This window comes from Rhinolophus sinicus, chromosome 13, assembly GCF_057876585.1.
Source record: "Rhinolophus sinicus isolate RSI-liver-muscle chromosome 13, RSI-T2T, whole genome shotgun sequence".
Classification (NCBI taxonomy): Eukaryota; Metazoa; Chordata; class Mammalia; order Chiroptera; family Rhinolophidae; genus Rhinolophus; species Rhinolophus sinicus.
The window spans coordinates 49,901,515-49,918,029 of record NC_142513.1 but is presented as its reverse complement, the minus strand read 5'-3'; the positions used below and the strand labels follow the sequence as shown (position 1 = coordinate 49,918,029).

Genomic DNA, 16,515 nt, shown 5'->3' with positions numbered 1-16,515 from the left:
AATAACAATACTGGCAAATGAAATGGGACAAAGGTTTTGTGAGATGTGGCCATTTCCTGGCTAACTGAATTCATGACCCTGTTCCTCACAGGAATGGCCCAAAATAAACCTGCAGAATTACTGAGATGTCAGGACATGCAACAAAATCCTCGCTAGGAGCTGCAATTGAGCAAAAATAGTTCACACTAAGACGTGCCGGTTTCAAAGCAGGGTATACTCTGCTCCCCTCTGTGGCTGAGATTAGAGCAGGTGTCCTCGTGGAGGAGGCATGCCAGCATCCTCCATGGATCTTGGAGCTTCCTCCAAGATTTCCGATGTGTCATTTCCTCGCTAGAGCTGGTGCTGGTGTTTCTGTATCAGAAGGGCTGGGGAGTCTGCTCCTTCTTGGGAGACACAGGAAGAGTGTGTGTTCGGGAACAATAATCTAGTATCCTGTTCTGGATGTATTAGTCAGCTCAGGCTGCTGTAACAAAATACCACAGACTAAGTGGCTGAAACAACAGAAATTTACTTTCTAACAGTTCTGGTGCCTGGAAGTTTGAGAGCAGGATGCTACTATGGTCAGGTTCTGGTGAGGAACCTTTTCCTGGCATGCGGACTCCCAGCCTCTCACTGTGACCTCACAGGACCTTTCCACAGTGTGTGGGGGGAGGGGAGGGGGGAGGGAAGGGGTCAAGAGAGGAGAGAGAGAGAGAAACAGAGAGACAGAGAGGTCGATCTTTTCCTATAAGGCCGTGAGAGCCCCACTTTCACGACCTAATTTAACCTCAGTCACCCCAAAGTCTCCATCTCCAAATTCCATAACCCTGAGAGGCAGGGCTTCACCATACGGGGGGCATGAACATGCAGTCCACGACAGGTAGTTTCCACTGCTGTGTAGCAAATGACCACAAAGTATATCTTAACAGAACACCTACTTATTATCTCACAGTTCTCTTGGGTCACGGACACGGCTTAGCTGGGTGAGCTGGGTGGGGTCTCAGCTTCATCAAGATGTTGCCGAGGCAACGTCATTTCAAGGTGTCACTAGGGAGCCCCTCATATTCATACTCAGGGAGGGCTTTGTACAAGGCCATGGGTCATTGGGGACCATCTTGTAATCTGCATGTCACACTGAGTTGTATTTTTTGTAACGTTAAAATGTTTTCCTTTGTATAGGAGAATGTGATCCTTTCCCAATTACAGGTATTAATGGCATTTAGAAATGTAAATTGTGTTCAGTATGCAAATCATCTGTACTTGTTGGAAGGAAAAATTACTTGTGGGATCCGTGGAATGATAGCTTGAGGATGAAAGTAGGAAAAGTCAAGAATTCATACGGTAGCCTAAAATACGTGATATTAATCAACTTCCTTTGTGTTTAGAAAGGCCGACTCTTTGGAGGTTTGTGGGTTTCTAATAAAGTCCCTGCTAAAGCCACTTGGTCACTGCAGAGTTTTCATCATTTATAAACTTCAGCTTGGAAGAGATCCGAGAGTCCTGAGTGAGCTTATTGAAGAGTCCTTGAGGGGTCTGGGGGTAGCTTAGGGGTTTAGTGGGGTCCCGGGAACTCTTGCATGTGTGGGCCCGTCCTGCGTGTGGAGGCCCTGGGCCACGTCTGGAAGGAAAGGTAAACTTCTATATGGTAGAAATGGGAAGTAGAGGCAGCATGTAAATGGAGCGCTGCTTTCCCGTCCTCCACTCAGGCTCAGTCTGAGCGAGGCTGGGGCTGGCGTGTAGGGAAAATGGGACTCTGGAGGTCACACCCTAGGGAGATGGCGGGATCACTGCCAGGGCCCCAGAACGTGGGTGTCACCTGAGGGAACAGAAGGGGGTGGGGCAGAGCCAGGAGGCTCGGGGTGATGGGAAGGGACGCTGAGACACCAAGGAGGTTGCGTGTGCAGGCCACACAGCCTGCAGGAGTTCCAGAGCTCATGGGTGACAAATGCAATGGCTTTTGTGCAGGTCTCTTCCCTTGCCAAAGTCACCTGAGGTGCTCTCCAGTGGCCTGGACACTAGTGGAGTGTCTGAGGGAGCTGCTAGTAGGGACTCAGGGACCAGATTTTTGTGGGTCGGGAGGGTCAGTCCAGGGAGATGAGATTCATCTTCCAAGGTGTCCCGGACGCTTCCAAGGAGAAAGCTGAGCGGAGTGAGCACTGAGTGTCATTGTCCAGCCAGACCAAGCAAGAGTGGCCGGCAGAGGGGATAGGGCGGAAGAAACGAGGAGAGATGTCTGGAAAGAACTGACCCAGTTTCGAGACTGACTGGCCTGCGGATCTGTGTGATGAGCTCAGAACACGACGGTATCGGCAAACATTTTGATTTCCCCCAAAGAAGTTTGGCAGGTGGAGAAATGAGTTCAGGGCTGCAACTGTCCAGCATGAGAGGATGGTGAGAGTTCTAGCAGCATCTCCCGATGAGAAATGACAATTGCATCTGGTTCTACAATGACTTGGGGAACTTGTGTGTCTGGTGAAGAGGAAGCATCTGGTGCCAGAGGGGATTTGTTGATGGAGGAGGTGTTGGGTATGACGGGAAGACTGACGTTTTAGGGACCTCATGGTAAAAGAATGAGGGACAGCCTCAGTGAGACCTGGGAGAGCAGGGGTCAGGGACCGCCCTGAGGGTTGGCGCTGGAATGTGAGGAGAAGGGAGGCTGGGTGGCATCATGAACGAGACCTTGGAGTTGGGGAGAGGGTTGCAAATGACACTTGTCAACATTGACCACGTCTGGAAGACGTGTGTGCGGTGAAGAATGAATGTGTATGTGACGTGCTTGGGAGCAGAGCCTACTCAGCGCTCGCCCTTTGGTCCATGTTGCTTTTATTTTATTTTTTTCAGATTTTTGTTATTTTGTGAATAAGGTTCAAAAGTATGTTGTATAAAATGATCATCCAGTTCTTTTTGGCAGTCGGCCTGAGACTAACACAGTGCTGGGTTTAGGGGACCTTGTAGGTCTGTTCTGTAGTCTGCCTTCTTTCAGGTTGGGGTCAGGCCTTTCGGAATCCCAGGGGAAATGCAGCCAAGCCCCCCCCCCCCCCCAGCCCGGCCCCTGACTGCCTGGCCGTGTCCACAGCGGGAAGTTGGGTACTTTATCTTCCCAGGAGATGTCGTGTGAAAACCCCAGGACCTTACTGATAACGGGGCCTCTTGGACTCTTGCCCTGTTGAAGGGGGAACCGCAGCCTCCTCGTCCCCACGCGCCTGGTGGGCTGTTGGGGTGAGGGAGAGGGGACTGTCCGCAAGATTTAGGTTCCAGCGGTCAGGAGGAGGGTGCCATGGTGGATGGCAGATGTGACGAGGCACAGCGGATTGGGGAGGGGAGACTGCAGGTACATTTTTGGACATGTTGAGGTGGCGAGTGGCACCAGGAGCAGTGCCCGGTAGACGCTGTGACTCAGCAGTTGGGGAGCGCGCTGGCTGGAGAGTGGCCTGCGGGAGGCGCTAGTGAGCAGAAGGAGACACCATGTCCCCACGCCCAGAGCCCTGTGGAGAAGGCCCGTGGCGGGGTGCCATGCCTGTGGGGTTATCTGCGCTCTTCTCCAAAGTAGTGTTTGCAGCCCTCTCGGTGATTTTTAAATCACACAGGCAAGTAGCTTACACCAGAGAGGAATAAGCACGTGGTGGGTGGGGGTGCTGTCACAGTCCATTCGCTCTTAGGCCCACCTGCTGGCCCCCTCTCAGGCGGCCTGGGGGCCTGAGGGTCCAGTCGCAGGGCTCAGAGTGGCTGTGGGCTGTGTTCATAGCCTGGATGGAAGATGCACGTCATTGTAGCTGTGTGTGTGTGTGTGTGTGTGTGTGTGTGTGTGTGTGTGTGTGTGTAACGACTGATACTGTTTTAATTGTTCATTAAAGGTTCCAGGCGCCTCACCTTCCCGCACCGATTGTCTTTCCAGGTGCTGCTGTCAGGACTCATTGGCGTCGTCTCCTGGAAGAGGCCCTTCTCCCTCGTGGTAAGTCGCACCTGCTCTCAGCGGGGGCCTTGGAACAAAGCTCTGCCTGCAGAGGCGTGAGCGCCTTCAAGGTGATGGCAAAGAGATCTGGCCTCTTCACTGGAAGGGGACACAGACCTTTCTAAAAGTGTGGGCGCTCGCGGCTGATGCGTCGTAAGGCACAACCCCTGTACGTCTTCCCGGTTCCTCTTCCGCGAGCGCTCGGGTGTCCGCTAAGATACACATGCGCCCTCCTCTTTCTGCTGTTCCTGTCGGTCCCCTCCTAGGAGGACAAGCCTCGGACAAAGACATTTTAGTAAGTGGAGATGCAGACGTTTTCTCGAGACGTACAAACACGTTCGTGCACGCACGTGCGCGTCTGTGTGATCCCACGAACCAGACCTGGTTTCGCAGAGTTCAGATGTTAGGGCTGTTTGTGTGCTTTGGAGAAAGTGAAACTGCGAGGGCCGAAGGAGGATGCTTAGGGAGAAGATGGGTGGAGAAGGGGCCCCCGTTTCTCGCACTGCTCTGGCATGCTGCCGGGGAGAGCGGGCCACACGCGAGATGGAAAAAGGATGCTGGTTGCTCTTTCCCAAAGGCACTCGGAGCAGGTCTGCGCGTATCGATTTGTGCGCGTGCTTCCCGGCGCATGCATTAATATATGTATGTGTCCGTTTCCGGACTAGAGGAAGAGGTTTTCCCGGTTTTGATGGATCATGAAAATACGGCGTGGCCTTTTTCTTCTCTTGTGGTGATCAATTATTTAAGATCTCTAAGTGATCTGACTTGGAGACGACACGCACGAGGTATTAACGGAAATGGAAAAGAACGCAACCCTGTGTGTGATATCACCTCCTCCTTCATGAGAGTAACCATGACACCCTGGAAAGATACCGGGAAGACAGGAGGGGCATACGTTCAGCGGGTTTGTCTGAACTGAGTCAGCGTAAACAAGGAATTTCCTTTTTTAAAAACGTGTTTTTGTATAGAGAATTTCAAACATGCACAAAAGTAGAGAAACAAGTACAACGAGCCCCTGTGTACCACCCACCCATTTCCACCAACACTAACCAGCTCGTCTGGCTTCATCCCTAAGCCCCTTGCTGGGTTGTTTGAAAGCAAATCCCAGGGAGCGTATCAAGAAGCTGATGCGTACAGAGGGAGATGCTGGGGGCCTGGTGCCCTTTGGCCATGCTGAGTGTCTTTCAGGAACCGGGGACAACCTGCCCAGGACTCGCCACCCACCCCCATGGTGCAGACAGGGGAAGCCCTCTGACCCTGGCCACCGAACAGAAGCAAAGCCACCCTCCTTTGGGTGGATGGGTGGGCGGGACCAGGGAGGAATGACGCCATCACCCAGCCACTCACTCCTGCCTGCCCCCGCCTGGCCCCAGGACGAAGCTTCTCATGGGGCTGGCATGTCACTGTGAAGGGTGTATGCAGCTTACAGCTGACAGGGGCGAGTCAGGACTCCTTGTGGACATGGCTCAGCGTGCCGGAGGAAACCAGCAGTAGGGTGGGGTCTCCGTGTCTCACTCTAGGAGGGGTGACATGGCACCAGCTGGAGCTGCTACAGCAGAGCTTTCAGCGTGTCCATCACGAGCCGCTGTCGACTGGTGTGGGACCAGCTGCTCTCTGGGCAGCAGGCAGCGCTTGCCTCCCACTGATTTATTTCTTCCCAAGTGGCAGGTAGAGGAGAAGGGGTTCCCCTAGCTTGGCTGACTACTTCCCTTACATAGGGAGGTGAGGGGATTAGTTAGGCTAACACTTGCTGCTGTAACAAACCCAAGACTTCTGGTGGCTTCACACCACACAGATTTGCTTCTTGCTCCCGTCCAGGGTGGGCATTCAAGGCTGTGGGCCCCTGCTCTCCACAGGTGACTCAGAAGCCCCAGTTGTTTCCCTCTGGAGCCCTACATTCCCCAGGCCTTTCAGTGGAAGGGGAAAGAGAATGGAGAAGGAACATTGCCTTTTCATTTCTTTGGCCTGAAAGTGACATTCATCGCTTGCACGTCAAACCACTGGGGAAACTTGTCACGGGGCCCCATCTATTATAGTTGGAAGGAGGCCGGAAAAGGTAGTCCCTCCCTGAGCAGGCATTTCCCTGATCCAGCTCCACACTGTGGCGGGGAGGGGAGGGCAGGAAATTCTGTGGAGAGCTGCTTTCTCTACCCTAAGAACATTCTCCTGGGTGCATTGACCAAAACACAACCTTTTGATTCATTTAGCAAAACGCACTCTCTGAACTATGACTGTCGATATGAATTCAGCTTTATTTTAAGGGGAGTAAAACATATTTTTATTCACAACAGATGGGAGGAAAATCCACAATATGAAGATGTGTTAAGGTTCTCCAGGAAACCATAACCAATAGGATGTTGGTATATTCTGGATAGAACGTTTTCTGTCCTATTTCTAGAACTCTGTTGTGATGGTGACTTCTGTATGTCACCTTGGCTAGGCCACCGTACCCAAATACTCAGTCAAACACTAGTTTAGATGTTGATGAGATGGTGTTTTTTAGGTGAAATTAACATTTAAATCAGTAGACTGAGTAAAGCAGGTGACACGCCCTAATGTGGGTGGGCCTCACCCAATCAGTTGAAGGACGTAAGAGAAAAAAGACTGAGGTTCCCCCCGTGCCCACCTTCCTCTCTCTCTCTCTCTCTCTCTCTCTCTCTCTCTCGCTCTCCCTCTCCTTCTCTCTCCCTCCTTCCCTCCCTTCCTCCCTCCCTCCTTCTTTCTTTCCTCTTCTCCGCTCCTCCCCTCCTCTCCCCTCCCCTCGTCTCTCCTCTCTTCTCTTCTCTCCTCCCTCTTCTCTCTATCTCTGTCTCTGTCTCTGTCTCTGTCTCTCTTCTCCCAGCCCTGCAGGAGTGTCTGGATGAGGACGGGACTGAGTGGCCCATGCTGATGGTGGGGTTCTGGCGCTCCCATTGGTCTGTGGGCGGCCATATCTTCCCTCCGAAGGGCTGGTGAGCTTGGGCATGTCCCAGCCTCTGCTGCGTCACCTTCCTTTTCATCACTCGCCTCTCGCCCACAGTGACCAATGTGCTGGAGGAGAAGCCTCTGCTACTAGAGGATGGGCGTGGAGGGGGGAGGCTGCGTGATGAGGCTGGGGAAGGAGCCGCTCTTTGCAGGCTGGTGAACCTGATGAGCCTTTTCCAGACGCTGCAAACTAGTGATACCGTGTTTCCCGGAAAATAAGACCTAGTCGGACAATCAGCTCTAAGGCATCTTTTGGAGCAAACATTAATATAAGACCCAGTATTATATATTACATTATATTATATTATATTATATTACATTATATTATATTTATTATATTATACCTATCATATCTTACAGTAAAATAAGACCGAGTATTATTTTATTTTATATTATATGGTATTGTATTAAAGACCCGGTCTTATATAATAGTAAAACAAGACCGGGTCTTTTATTAATTTTTGCTCCAAAAGACACATTAGAGCTGAGTGTCCGGCTGGGTCTTATTTTCGGGGAAACACGGTAGCTGTGTCAGAGGAGAATCTATATTTTCACAGCACTATGGTCTTTTTTTTTCCCATATGTGCTAAGTGTCCCCTATGATTGAGATAATTGTCTTCCTTACGTTATATTATAAAAGGTCCTACATCATGCTGGATGCCAATGAGGAATCAGATGATAACTTAGATAACTTTTTGAAAGATTCAGTGAAACATCTTGTGATTGTGTATCAATAATGGAAATATTCTCATACATAATCACAGGTAATATAACTTAAAAAAAAAAAAAACTTGAGTGAAGTAGTGTCAAGCTGGCCATTAGATTATCTGTAATAATTAATACTATGGAGAGACTGATAGCCATGGGGTTGAAAAATTTCGGAATTTATTTTTGTAAGTCACAAATTACAATTTATTTAGTACAGTTTTTTTTTTAAGCAACTTAAATCTATTTTAAAAACCACTAACCTGTAGTATTACGAGTACCGTGTAGATCCAGCGATGTATTTGGTACTGTTTGCCTTTTACGTTACAGCATTTGAGGAGTCTGGCTTTTTGGTTTACTCAGGTAGCAGTTTACTTTTATTGGTGATTTTTATCCACCCAAGTAGGAATATGTATCAGTCAGGGTTCAGTGAGAAAAGCAGAATGTCTGTAAGCCATCCCCTAACATCCCTGTGAGTCAGAGGCTTCCACTCACTGCTTTGGCCCTGCTGTCCATCACAGCAGCCACACCCACCTGGTCTTTGGGGACTACGTGCTGCCACTTGGCCCCTGCTCTCCTGGGATCCCATTATCCTCATTGCATTTAGGGATCCTAGTTCAATGGCAGCACAGACATTCCCACTGTAATGTCTGACCTACAGAGAAGAGCCACCACAGGGCTCTGCAAGGATGCTGGGGCCCTCTTACAGGTTTATTTCTCAGAGTTCTGGTGAAAGGTGTGTTCTCTGCCTCCTCCAGGATGGGCGAGCAGGTCTTACCTGATCAATGCACGCTATCATTCCAGTCTCCCTAACCTTTTGATCCCTTTCTCTGTGCTATTCCAGGAAAGTCTGGTGTTTCAGCTTCACTTAGGGTAGCCCACTTTCACGTAGCCCACCTTCAACCAAACAAACGATGAGAGTCCCTCCTAACTCCTCCAGCTAAAACACTAAATGCCATAATCTCTGTTTAGTGGGCCCATAGCAATAAAACTGGCTGGATTCAACTATGTATTCCTTTTACCTTGATCTTCTTTACCTTTAAGTCCTAAGATTGCTCAGCCTACAGTTGTGAGAAAGTTTCCAGGCTGCAGCCCAGGTAGGGGGAACCTGGGCAGAGCCAGGAACACCCCCTGAGTGAAGGAGACCAAGGTGAGGTCTGGGGATTCCAAGGTGGCTAGCGTTTACAGGATAAAGTGCCAGAAAGGAGAGACTTACACAGAGAGAGTTTGGAGATCTGTAGAGGATCCCCTGTGAATATTCACTGATACTGATCATTTCTTACATGCAAGGAAACTGTCTGAAGCCAGGAAAGCACCACTGAGAGGGTCAGAGGAAACAGTGTCAGGAACAAAAGCAGGGCTCTGTCACCATCCAGATTGGAAAATCTCATGACTCACTGGGGCGGCGAGTACAATACTCAGCAGACTCTTGCCTCGAGAGTGGGCAATAAGTAGCCCCAGACTACATGTTGCTCCAGTCCTGCCTGAAAAATCTTAAAAGGAAGATCCAAAAGAATCAAACCATTTCCAAGTAATTTAACTGTGTCCCAGAACAAAGTTCAAGAGTGTTCGTAGGACAACAGAAACATCCGGCACCCAAGAAGATAATGTGCACGATGTCTGGCATGCAACCGAAGATTACTAGGCACGCCAAGGAACAGAGAATGCAACCCCAAACGATGAGCGAAATGAACCCATGGAAACTGACTGGAAACGCACCCAGACGTTAGAAATAGCAGACCAGGACTTTGAAATAGTATTATACAGTATTCCAGATGTTCAAAAAGTTACGAAAGGGAGTTATAAAAAAAGAGCCAGTTGAACTTCTAGTGATGAAAACTACAACATAAGAGGGAAGAGATTCACTGGCTGAGATTAAAAGCAAGATAGATAAGAGAGGAAAAAAAAGGTCAGTGAACTCAAAGACATTGCATTAGAAATTATCCGAAGAGTAGAACACAGAATGTGTTAAAAGTGCAAGAGCATTCATTATCTGTGTGGAACAATTTCAAGAAGCCTAATATATGTGGAATGAGAGTCCCCAAAGGAGTGGGGATCGATAAAAAGAAAATGTTTTGAGGAAATAATACCCAAATGTTTTTTCAAAATTGTTATAAAAACAATAAATTCACAGACCCAAGAAGCTCAATGTGCACAAAGAACAGGAAAGATGAAGAAAATACATCAGTAGATTGTGAGGTTTATAACATACATATAAGTAAATTGTATGGGAAAAAATCGTATAAAAGTGAGGAGATGGAAGTATGCAATGTAAGGTTATTAATATACATTTGGAGAAGTATATCACTTGTACGTCAACTGATATGTTAAAAGAAGTATGCTCTAAACGCTTAGGCAACCACTAAAATAAAAAAATAAAGAGTTGGTTAATAAGCCAACAAAAGAAATAAACTGAAGTCATAAGAAATACCCAATTGATCCCAAAGAAGGCAGATAAAAAGGAAAAGGAGAATAAAGAAAAAAATGAGACAGAAAGAAAACAGATAGCAAGATTTCATTACCCATTTGAATTTCTTCTGTAAATGGCTTGTTTACATTTTTGTCTATTTTTCTGTAAGACTGTGTTTCATTGAGTTGTAGGATTTCTTCATGTTGTAGTTCTTTTCTGCTTTAAGCAGCTACTACTTGACCCCAACCTGCTGTTTGTTATTGAATTTTTAATGAAGTAAATTTTTATATACAATATTGTCAGCTTTTTAGCTTGAAAAATCTGCTTGGATTTTTATATGGCTTCTAGGATTTCTTTCTTATTTTAAAAGATTTCTCTTGTCCCATAATTCTGAAATTATTTTCCTGTGTATTTCTAAAACATTTATCGTTTTGCTTTTTATGTTTAGGTAATTGATTCAAAATTTATTTTTATATATGGTCTGAAGTAAGGCTCTAACTTTATCTTTTTCAAATGGACAGCCATTTCTCCAGCACCATTTTTTGAGTGTTCAATATTTCTCCTCACATTTGGTGTGTCCTCTGCCTTCCTACTGCTATGGACATGGGTCTGTTTATTACACTCTACTCCATTTCATGAATCTGTTGGTCCATTTCTAAGCCATTACTACAGTATTTTAATTAGTCTAGCTTTATAATAAGTCACTCTTTTATTTTTATCATCATCTTCTTGGCTACTTCTGTGCTTTTTATCTTCCATAAATTTTAGAATCAGTTTGTAAAGTTCTATACTGAAAACTATATTGATTTTGATTGCGATGACATTGGCTTTACAGATTAATTTCTGGACAAATAATATCTATGATATTGAGAGATGAAAATATAATTTTCTGTTATAATTTCTGGAAGCTATTGGGTCTTGATCTTATATATGGTTATAATACACCACAGTGAACTCTTGTACCAGACCTAATTATTTGTCCATTGGATCTTTCAAGATAAATTTTCTGGGGAAATTTTTTCCATTACGTTTTTGATTCTCTCCTCATTTTTCTTGGCCTTCTTGAGTTTATCCTATGAGAAGTAGGTAGAAAGATGTTCCACCTGCTGTAGACAGAGAAATCGATACTGTAGAATTCTTAACATTTTCTAATATTTACCTTCTCTTTTTTTCTACTTTCTTGGATAGTCTGTTTTATTTTCTAGATAAGTAATTTGGGCCTTAGACATACCCATTCTACCATTTGACCCTTCTGTTGAACTTTTCATTTTGACAGACAGCCGCGTTATTTTGGAACAGCTCCCCGTTCCCTAATTGCTTCTTTTTCGCAGCAGTGTGTTCACAGCTTATGACCCGCTCATGTTATGGCTGCAGCCTCCCCCAAGGATACTAATTAGAACTTTGCTTATTAGGTTTCCTAACTCCCCTGTGTTCTCACCTCCCCTTCGCAGGTCAGTTGGTCTCTTGACTCATGTAGGTCCTTATTGATGAGACTTGTGTTACTCAAATGTCAGCCCATCCTTACTGATTCTGTTCCCCTTTACAAAGGAAGGACTGTGTTGGTGAGTGGAGGTAGTTGGTGTGGTTGGTTGACTGGGGACTTGTGCTTATGCTTTTTTTTGCAGGGATGGGGTGGGGTGTAGCAGCGCGTGCTTCCCCTTGCTCCCTACCCCGTCCTCATAGGTTTTGCAGGAATGTGAAGGCCCTCTTTGGGATCTGGGAAAGTTGAGGCGTGTGTCACCTGGCGGGATCTATTCCAGGCTTCCTGGGAGATGAGGCGGGCCCAGGGTGCATCCACCAGGCAAAGCTGCAAGACCTCTCTGATCCCCCCCACCCCCCGCTGCAGTGTCCATTGTGAAGGCTCCGAGGTACCTCAAATTGTGCCTGTGCTTGGACAGGTAATGATGGTGATGATGGCAGTGACGATGACAACAGGAACTGCTGACATTTACCGACCATGCTCCGCGTTCCGGACACTCTTCTAAGCACCATTCTGTTATATGATGCGAGTTGAGCCCTTCCCAAGGTTTGGCAGCTGGTACCGGGCAGAGCTCAGGTTTAAACCCGGGCAGTGTGTTTCAGAGCCCATGCGCTTCCCCTGTAGGCTGGTGTTTCTGCATCCCGCCTGCGGTCAGAACCTCCTGGACCCTGCGAAAACTAGGGCTCTGGATCCAGTGTGTCATTTCCACTTAGCTTTCTTGCTGACAAGCACGGATGTGGTGCATGACACACGGCACGCCAGCCCCTTTTCACATGTTCTCAACACTTAGTTCTCATGACAGCCTGGTGGGGCGCCTCTGTCACCCCACCTGACGGGGGGACCAAGGCACAGGACGGGCGTGTGGGGTAAGTGGTGGGCAGGATGCCGGCCCAGGCCGCCTGGCGCCGCACGCGCCTCCCATAATCACCGCACCACTCTGCCTCACCTCACCGAGACCTTTCAGTTGAACAATAAAAAACCCTCTTTCTCTCGCTTGCTGGGCATAGATTCAGCTCCCTTCAGAGCTCAGACCATCTAACTGTGTGCAGCGCAGCATAAGACTAAATCACATACTTTTTGTGTCCAATTCATTACATTTCCTGGTTTCCTTTTTCATTAGAAGCTGCCAACTAGAGGAAGAAGGTTTCTGTTTTCTTTTCTCAAAACGGGGGGCTTCCATCATTTTCTCTTTCTCCCGGCAGGCGTCTGGGTAGTTCTTAGGCTGCAGGGAGCGTTCTAGCTCTGGTGAACCCAAGCGTGTGGCACCAAGAGCCATGATTGGCTGTCCCACAGTTCTGGGCCCTGCGAGAACATTCCAGGCCCCTGGGGCTCAATTCACCGAAGCCGTCCCAGGAGTGGTAGGTGCAAGTGTCTCAGACGTGCTCCCCAGTTTAGAGAAACCAGCCCTATGTGTGTATACTTAAGTATAAATGACTGGTTCTTATCATAGTGTCATTTTTATTGGAAACCTACAGAAAACTGATGAAAAAAAATAGCCTTGATTGCCTTTCCATTCCACTTAGATTCTGTTATTTTTGTTTTGCTCAACTGCAGTATTTAATGAAACATGCAGACGCCAAGGAATTGGAACTGTAACGATGAACTTCAGCCTGGATTAGGGTTGTTTTTTGTTTTTTTTCCCTCTCCGTTGCTATGCTGATCATTTTCAAAAGTAAGGAAGCTTAAAATCTTACGCTGCATATATTAACTTCTCTTTAAAAGTGTCTCTGAATTTTTGTGCTAGTAGAAAGAAGAGTTTCCTGCTGTGCTCATCAGAAATTCAGTCCCAGTCTCTCTACAGATTCATACATTTGGCCATATTTTGTGGGGAAAAAATGTATGAGTCACTTTAACCTTTAATATGGGTTGTAGGAAGCCTGTAGGGCTTTCTTTGAAGCCCATGAATTGAGCTCAAATATAACTTTAATACGCTATTGAAAAATCTAGGTGAGCTAAGGTTAACCTATTTAACGTAAATGTATTTGGCGTCATTATTTATTCAGAAAATTCGTTATCAATCCACTTTGGGGGTTTCTTACAGTCAAGATCATAACCTCTCGTCAAGAGCATGTATTTTACTTGATCACATGAAAGACAAAGACTCCATTCGTTACGTGCTGAAGAGGAGAAGAAAATAGGATATTCACAGGGTCTTGCAACAAGGCAGAATTGGTCTCTGCTAGGAAAGCAGCTTAAGTTTCTAAAACCCCCTATCTTGTGTATGAAAATAGACTGATGCGCTTGTCTTTCAGTTTACTCACAGTATTAAAATTTCATCCGACCGAAACCAACTAATTAAATCCTAGCACAAGGAAGCCACTCAAGGCCAAGTGAAATTAAAAATGGACGTTGATAAAATACCTGTTTTTACGAAAACCTGACAGTCACTTACATTTGCTTGACTCGCTTTACGTCTGAGTGTCAATTCTTTTCTTTTGATCCATCAGGCACATTTTAAATGGAAAACATACCAAAATTTACTTTTTACAGGAGAAAATGAGCTTAGAGAGCAAGATTAAAAACCAGGTGGACAAAGAGACCTAATGAGTAGCCCTGTGCTTAAAAGCGTAATGAATTAAATGCAGCCTTTTGAATTGCACCTGGAAACCATTGAAACAGGCTTTTTTCCTCTGGTTGCTTCTGAATGGCGATGAGAATCTTCTCAGAGAAAGTGAATTGTTCCCATAGCCCAGTCTGGGGCATGGGACTGTCCCCAAGCAGGCAGTGAGGTCTGCCGGAACAGCGCTGAGGACGTGGGGCCATTTTTAGGAGCCTGGTGACACCCAGACACCATGCTGCAGATGTCCCAGCGTGGGCCTCTGGATGGAGCCCCAGACTCTTTCTTGTATCTGTCAAACAATACACGGCTGGAGTGGTTTACTTGTAACCCATGGTTAACGTGCCGTGAAGCGAGTTGCATGTAGCTAGACCCCGCCCCGACCCTGATACGTTTCTTGATTGTGATAAACCACTTAGTTCCTCCACTTGTGGGCATGAGCAGAGCTTCAGGATGTTTCCAGAAGAGAAGCATTTGCCTGTTGCTTGCATGTTTCCTGGTGCACTTCAGCAGACGAGCTTTGAGTGTGTAACTCCGGGCTTTCAAGAAGATTATAATCTAGATGAGGAAATAGTATGAGTTAGAAAAATACGAATAGCAATACAGTGTTAATACAGTCATATGCGATAATAAGAGGAGATGGTTGCAAGTCAGAACTTAATAAATCAAGAGGTGAGTTGTGTTATAATTTTTATTTAGCAAGATGGAAGGAAGACGATGCCTTCCTTTGCACGGCAACTCACAGAAATGGTCGCCGTTACAACGGAAGAACAGACCCCTTACAAAGCGGTCTGTAACTGGCCACGGTCACTACGGTAGTAAAGCTTGGATAGAGAAATCTAGATCCATCTGCTCTTTTCACTGTGTCCCACTGGTTCCATTGGGGTTGAAGTGGGCAGAGACTGACTATATCTGACAGTGGAATGGGAGTCAGCCTCCATATTGGATGGGCGGACTTGGGCAGGGGGAGTGGAGGGTGTAATCCTTGCCAGCCAGCAGAACAACATAAGCAAAATCCAGGAAGCAAGTACAAGGCCCAAGGGTCCAGGACTAAATCCAAGTGTAGAAACTTTTGGGGAGAAAGGGATGGCGGTGGCTGAGCCCCCAGCTGCTTCCAGAATCTTCTCTCTGGCTGTCAGAGTTGTCCTCAGCCTGAGTTCGAGCACTGCCAGCACCAGGAGATGGGTGACTGTCCCAGGCAGCCAGCCTGTCCAGGCAGTAGATTCATAGGAGTGCGTCCTGGTGTTTTCAGTAACTAACTTTTTGACCCCAAGGGGCCATATGGTCTCCCTTTGACCCAATACTGACCTAATCACCTGACACCTACGGTCTGGAAAAGAGAGTCAGCCATCAGCACACGAGGAACTTGTGTGTCCTGGTCCACCTGGCTTCAGCAGAGAGTTCTGCTTGGCTGTAGGGGGTCCGGGGGAGTTTCCGCTGACTCCTCCCTGAGACTGGTGCAGGGACCGGTGACATGCTTAAAGTATGTCTTGCCGTGTTGGCAATAAAACTCGCGGTGTTCATGATGAGTCTCGCAGATTTCATAGCCTTCTGTTTATAAAGCTATGTCCAAAGAATCTCAAGTTAACAGGGCATGGAGACTCCTGCACGGTCTGTTCTTGACAGGGATTGTCCGCTGTCCACCTTAGAGGTTCCTGCCTCACGAAAATGCCTCCTTCTCTAATGGACTTCCTTTGCCCTGCAGCCTGCATGGTCTCCTAATAGAAATAAAAGTCATTAAGAAAGAAGTCTTCTATGCCGAGGTAGCTGTATTATAAGAAAAGTAATAAATGAAGTGTGTCTAGATTCAAAATGCATGTTCTTTCAGAAAGAAGGCAATTACTGTTATAAAGCTATGGCATTAGAAAGATTATTATGGCGGAGAAGTATGTGATCTGTCTGTCCGTGAAGCACAGTTAATTTTAAAAGTATTAACCAGCATACAAATCATAAGACTAAAATGCTGAGATGCTGAACCATACTAATTGAAAGTGAATTTAATATGCTATTCTGAGTATGCTGTCTGTACTTACCCAGCTTTAAAAAATTATAACTTATAGGCTATTAGTTATCAGATTTTCTTTCAAATGTCCCACCCCTTTTAATGAAGAATATTACTCATGGCCTTATCTTTGATCCCTGAATGCCTTTATGCTGTCCAATAAGTAATGGTAATATTGGAACATCCATATTTTACCCTGATTTTTATGTGCATCGAATCAAATTGTTATTGATTTCAATTTTTATTAAAATATAAAAATTCTTATTAGGAATGCAAGGAAGACGCAAAGATTTCAAGTTTGATTGTTTTGCTGTGCGGTTCAACAATTGATAGAAAAATGGAAATTGATTGAAGATAGTACTATGTAGGCAATATGATCTAATGACTAATAGCAGTTTTTAAGATCGTTTGTAGTGATTATTTGCCAGTTGACTTCAGGAGGAAGAAAGAAATTGTCTGCCGTTCT

At 46.4% G+C, this 16,515-nt stretch overlaps 1 protein-coding gene across 3 annotated transcripts in view; it reads left to right on the top strand.

The window, feature by feature from the left end:
* The window catches only part of ENTREP2 (endosomal transmembrane epsin interactor 2), a 260,590-nt gene that overhangs the window by 113,095 nt on the left and 130,980 nt on the right, over nt 1-16,515 (top strand). For 2 of the 3 annotated variants that reach the window (XM_074317912.2, XM_074317910.2), the window contains exon 2: nt 3,875-3,931. The exons of the other annotated variant lie outside the window; for it this stretch is intronic. In XM_074317912.2, coding sequence (XP_074174013.2) covers nt 3,875-3,931 — 57 coding nt within the window. The remainder of the gene's footprint in view (nt 1-3,874; nt 3,932-16,515) is intronic. 3 annotated transcript variants of the gene reach the window in all.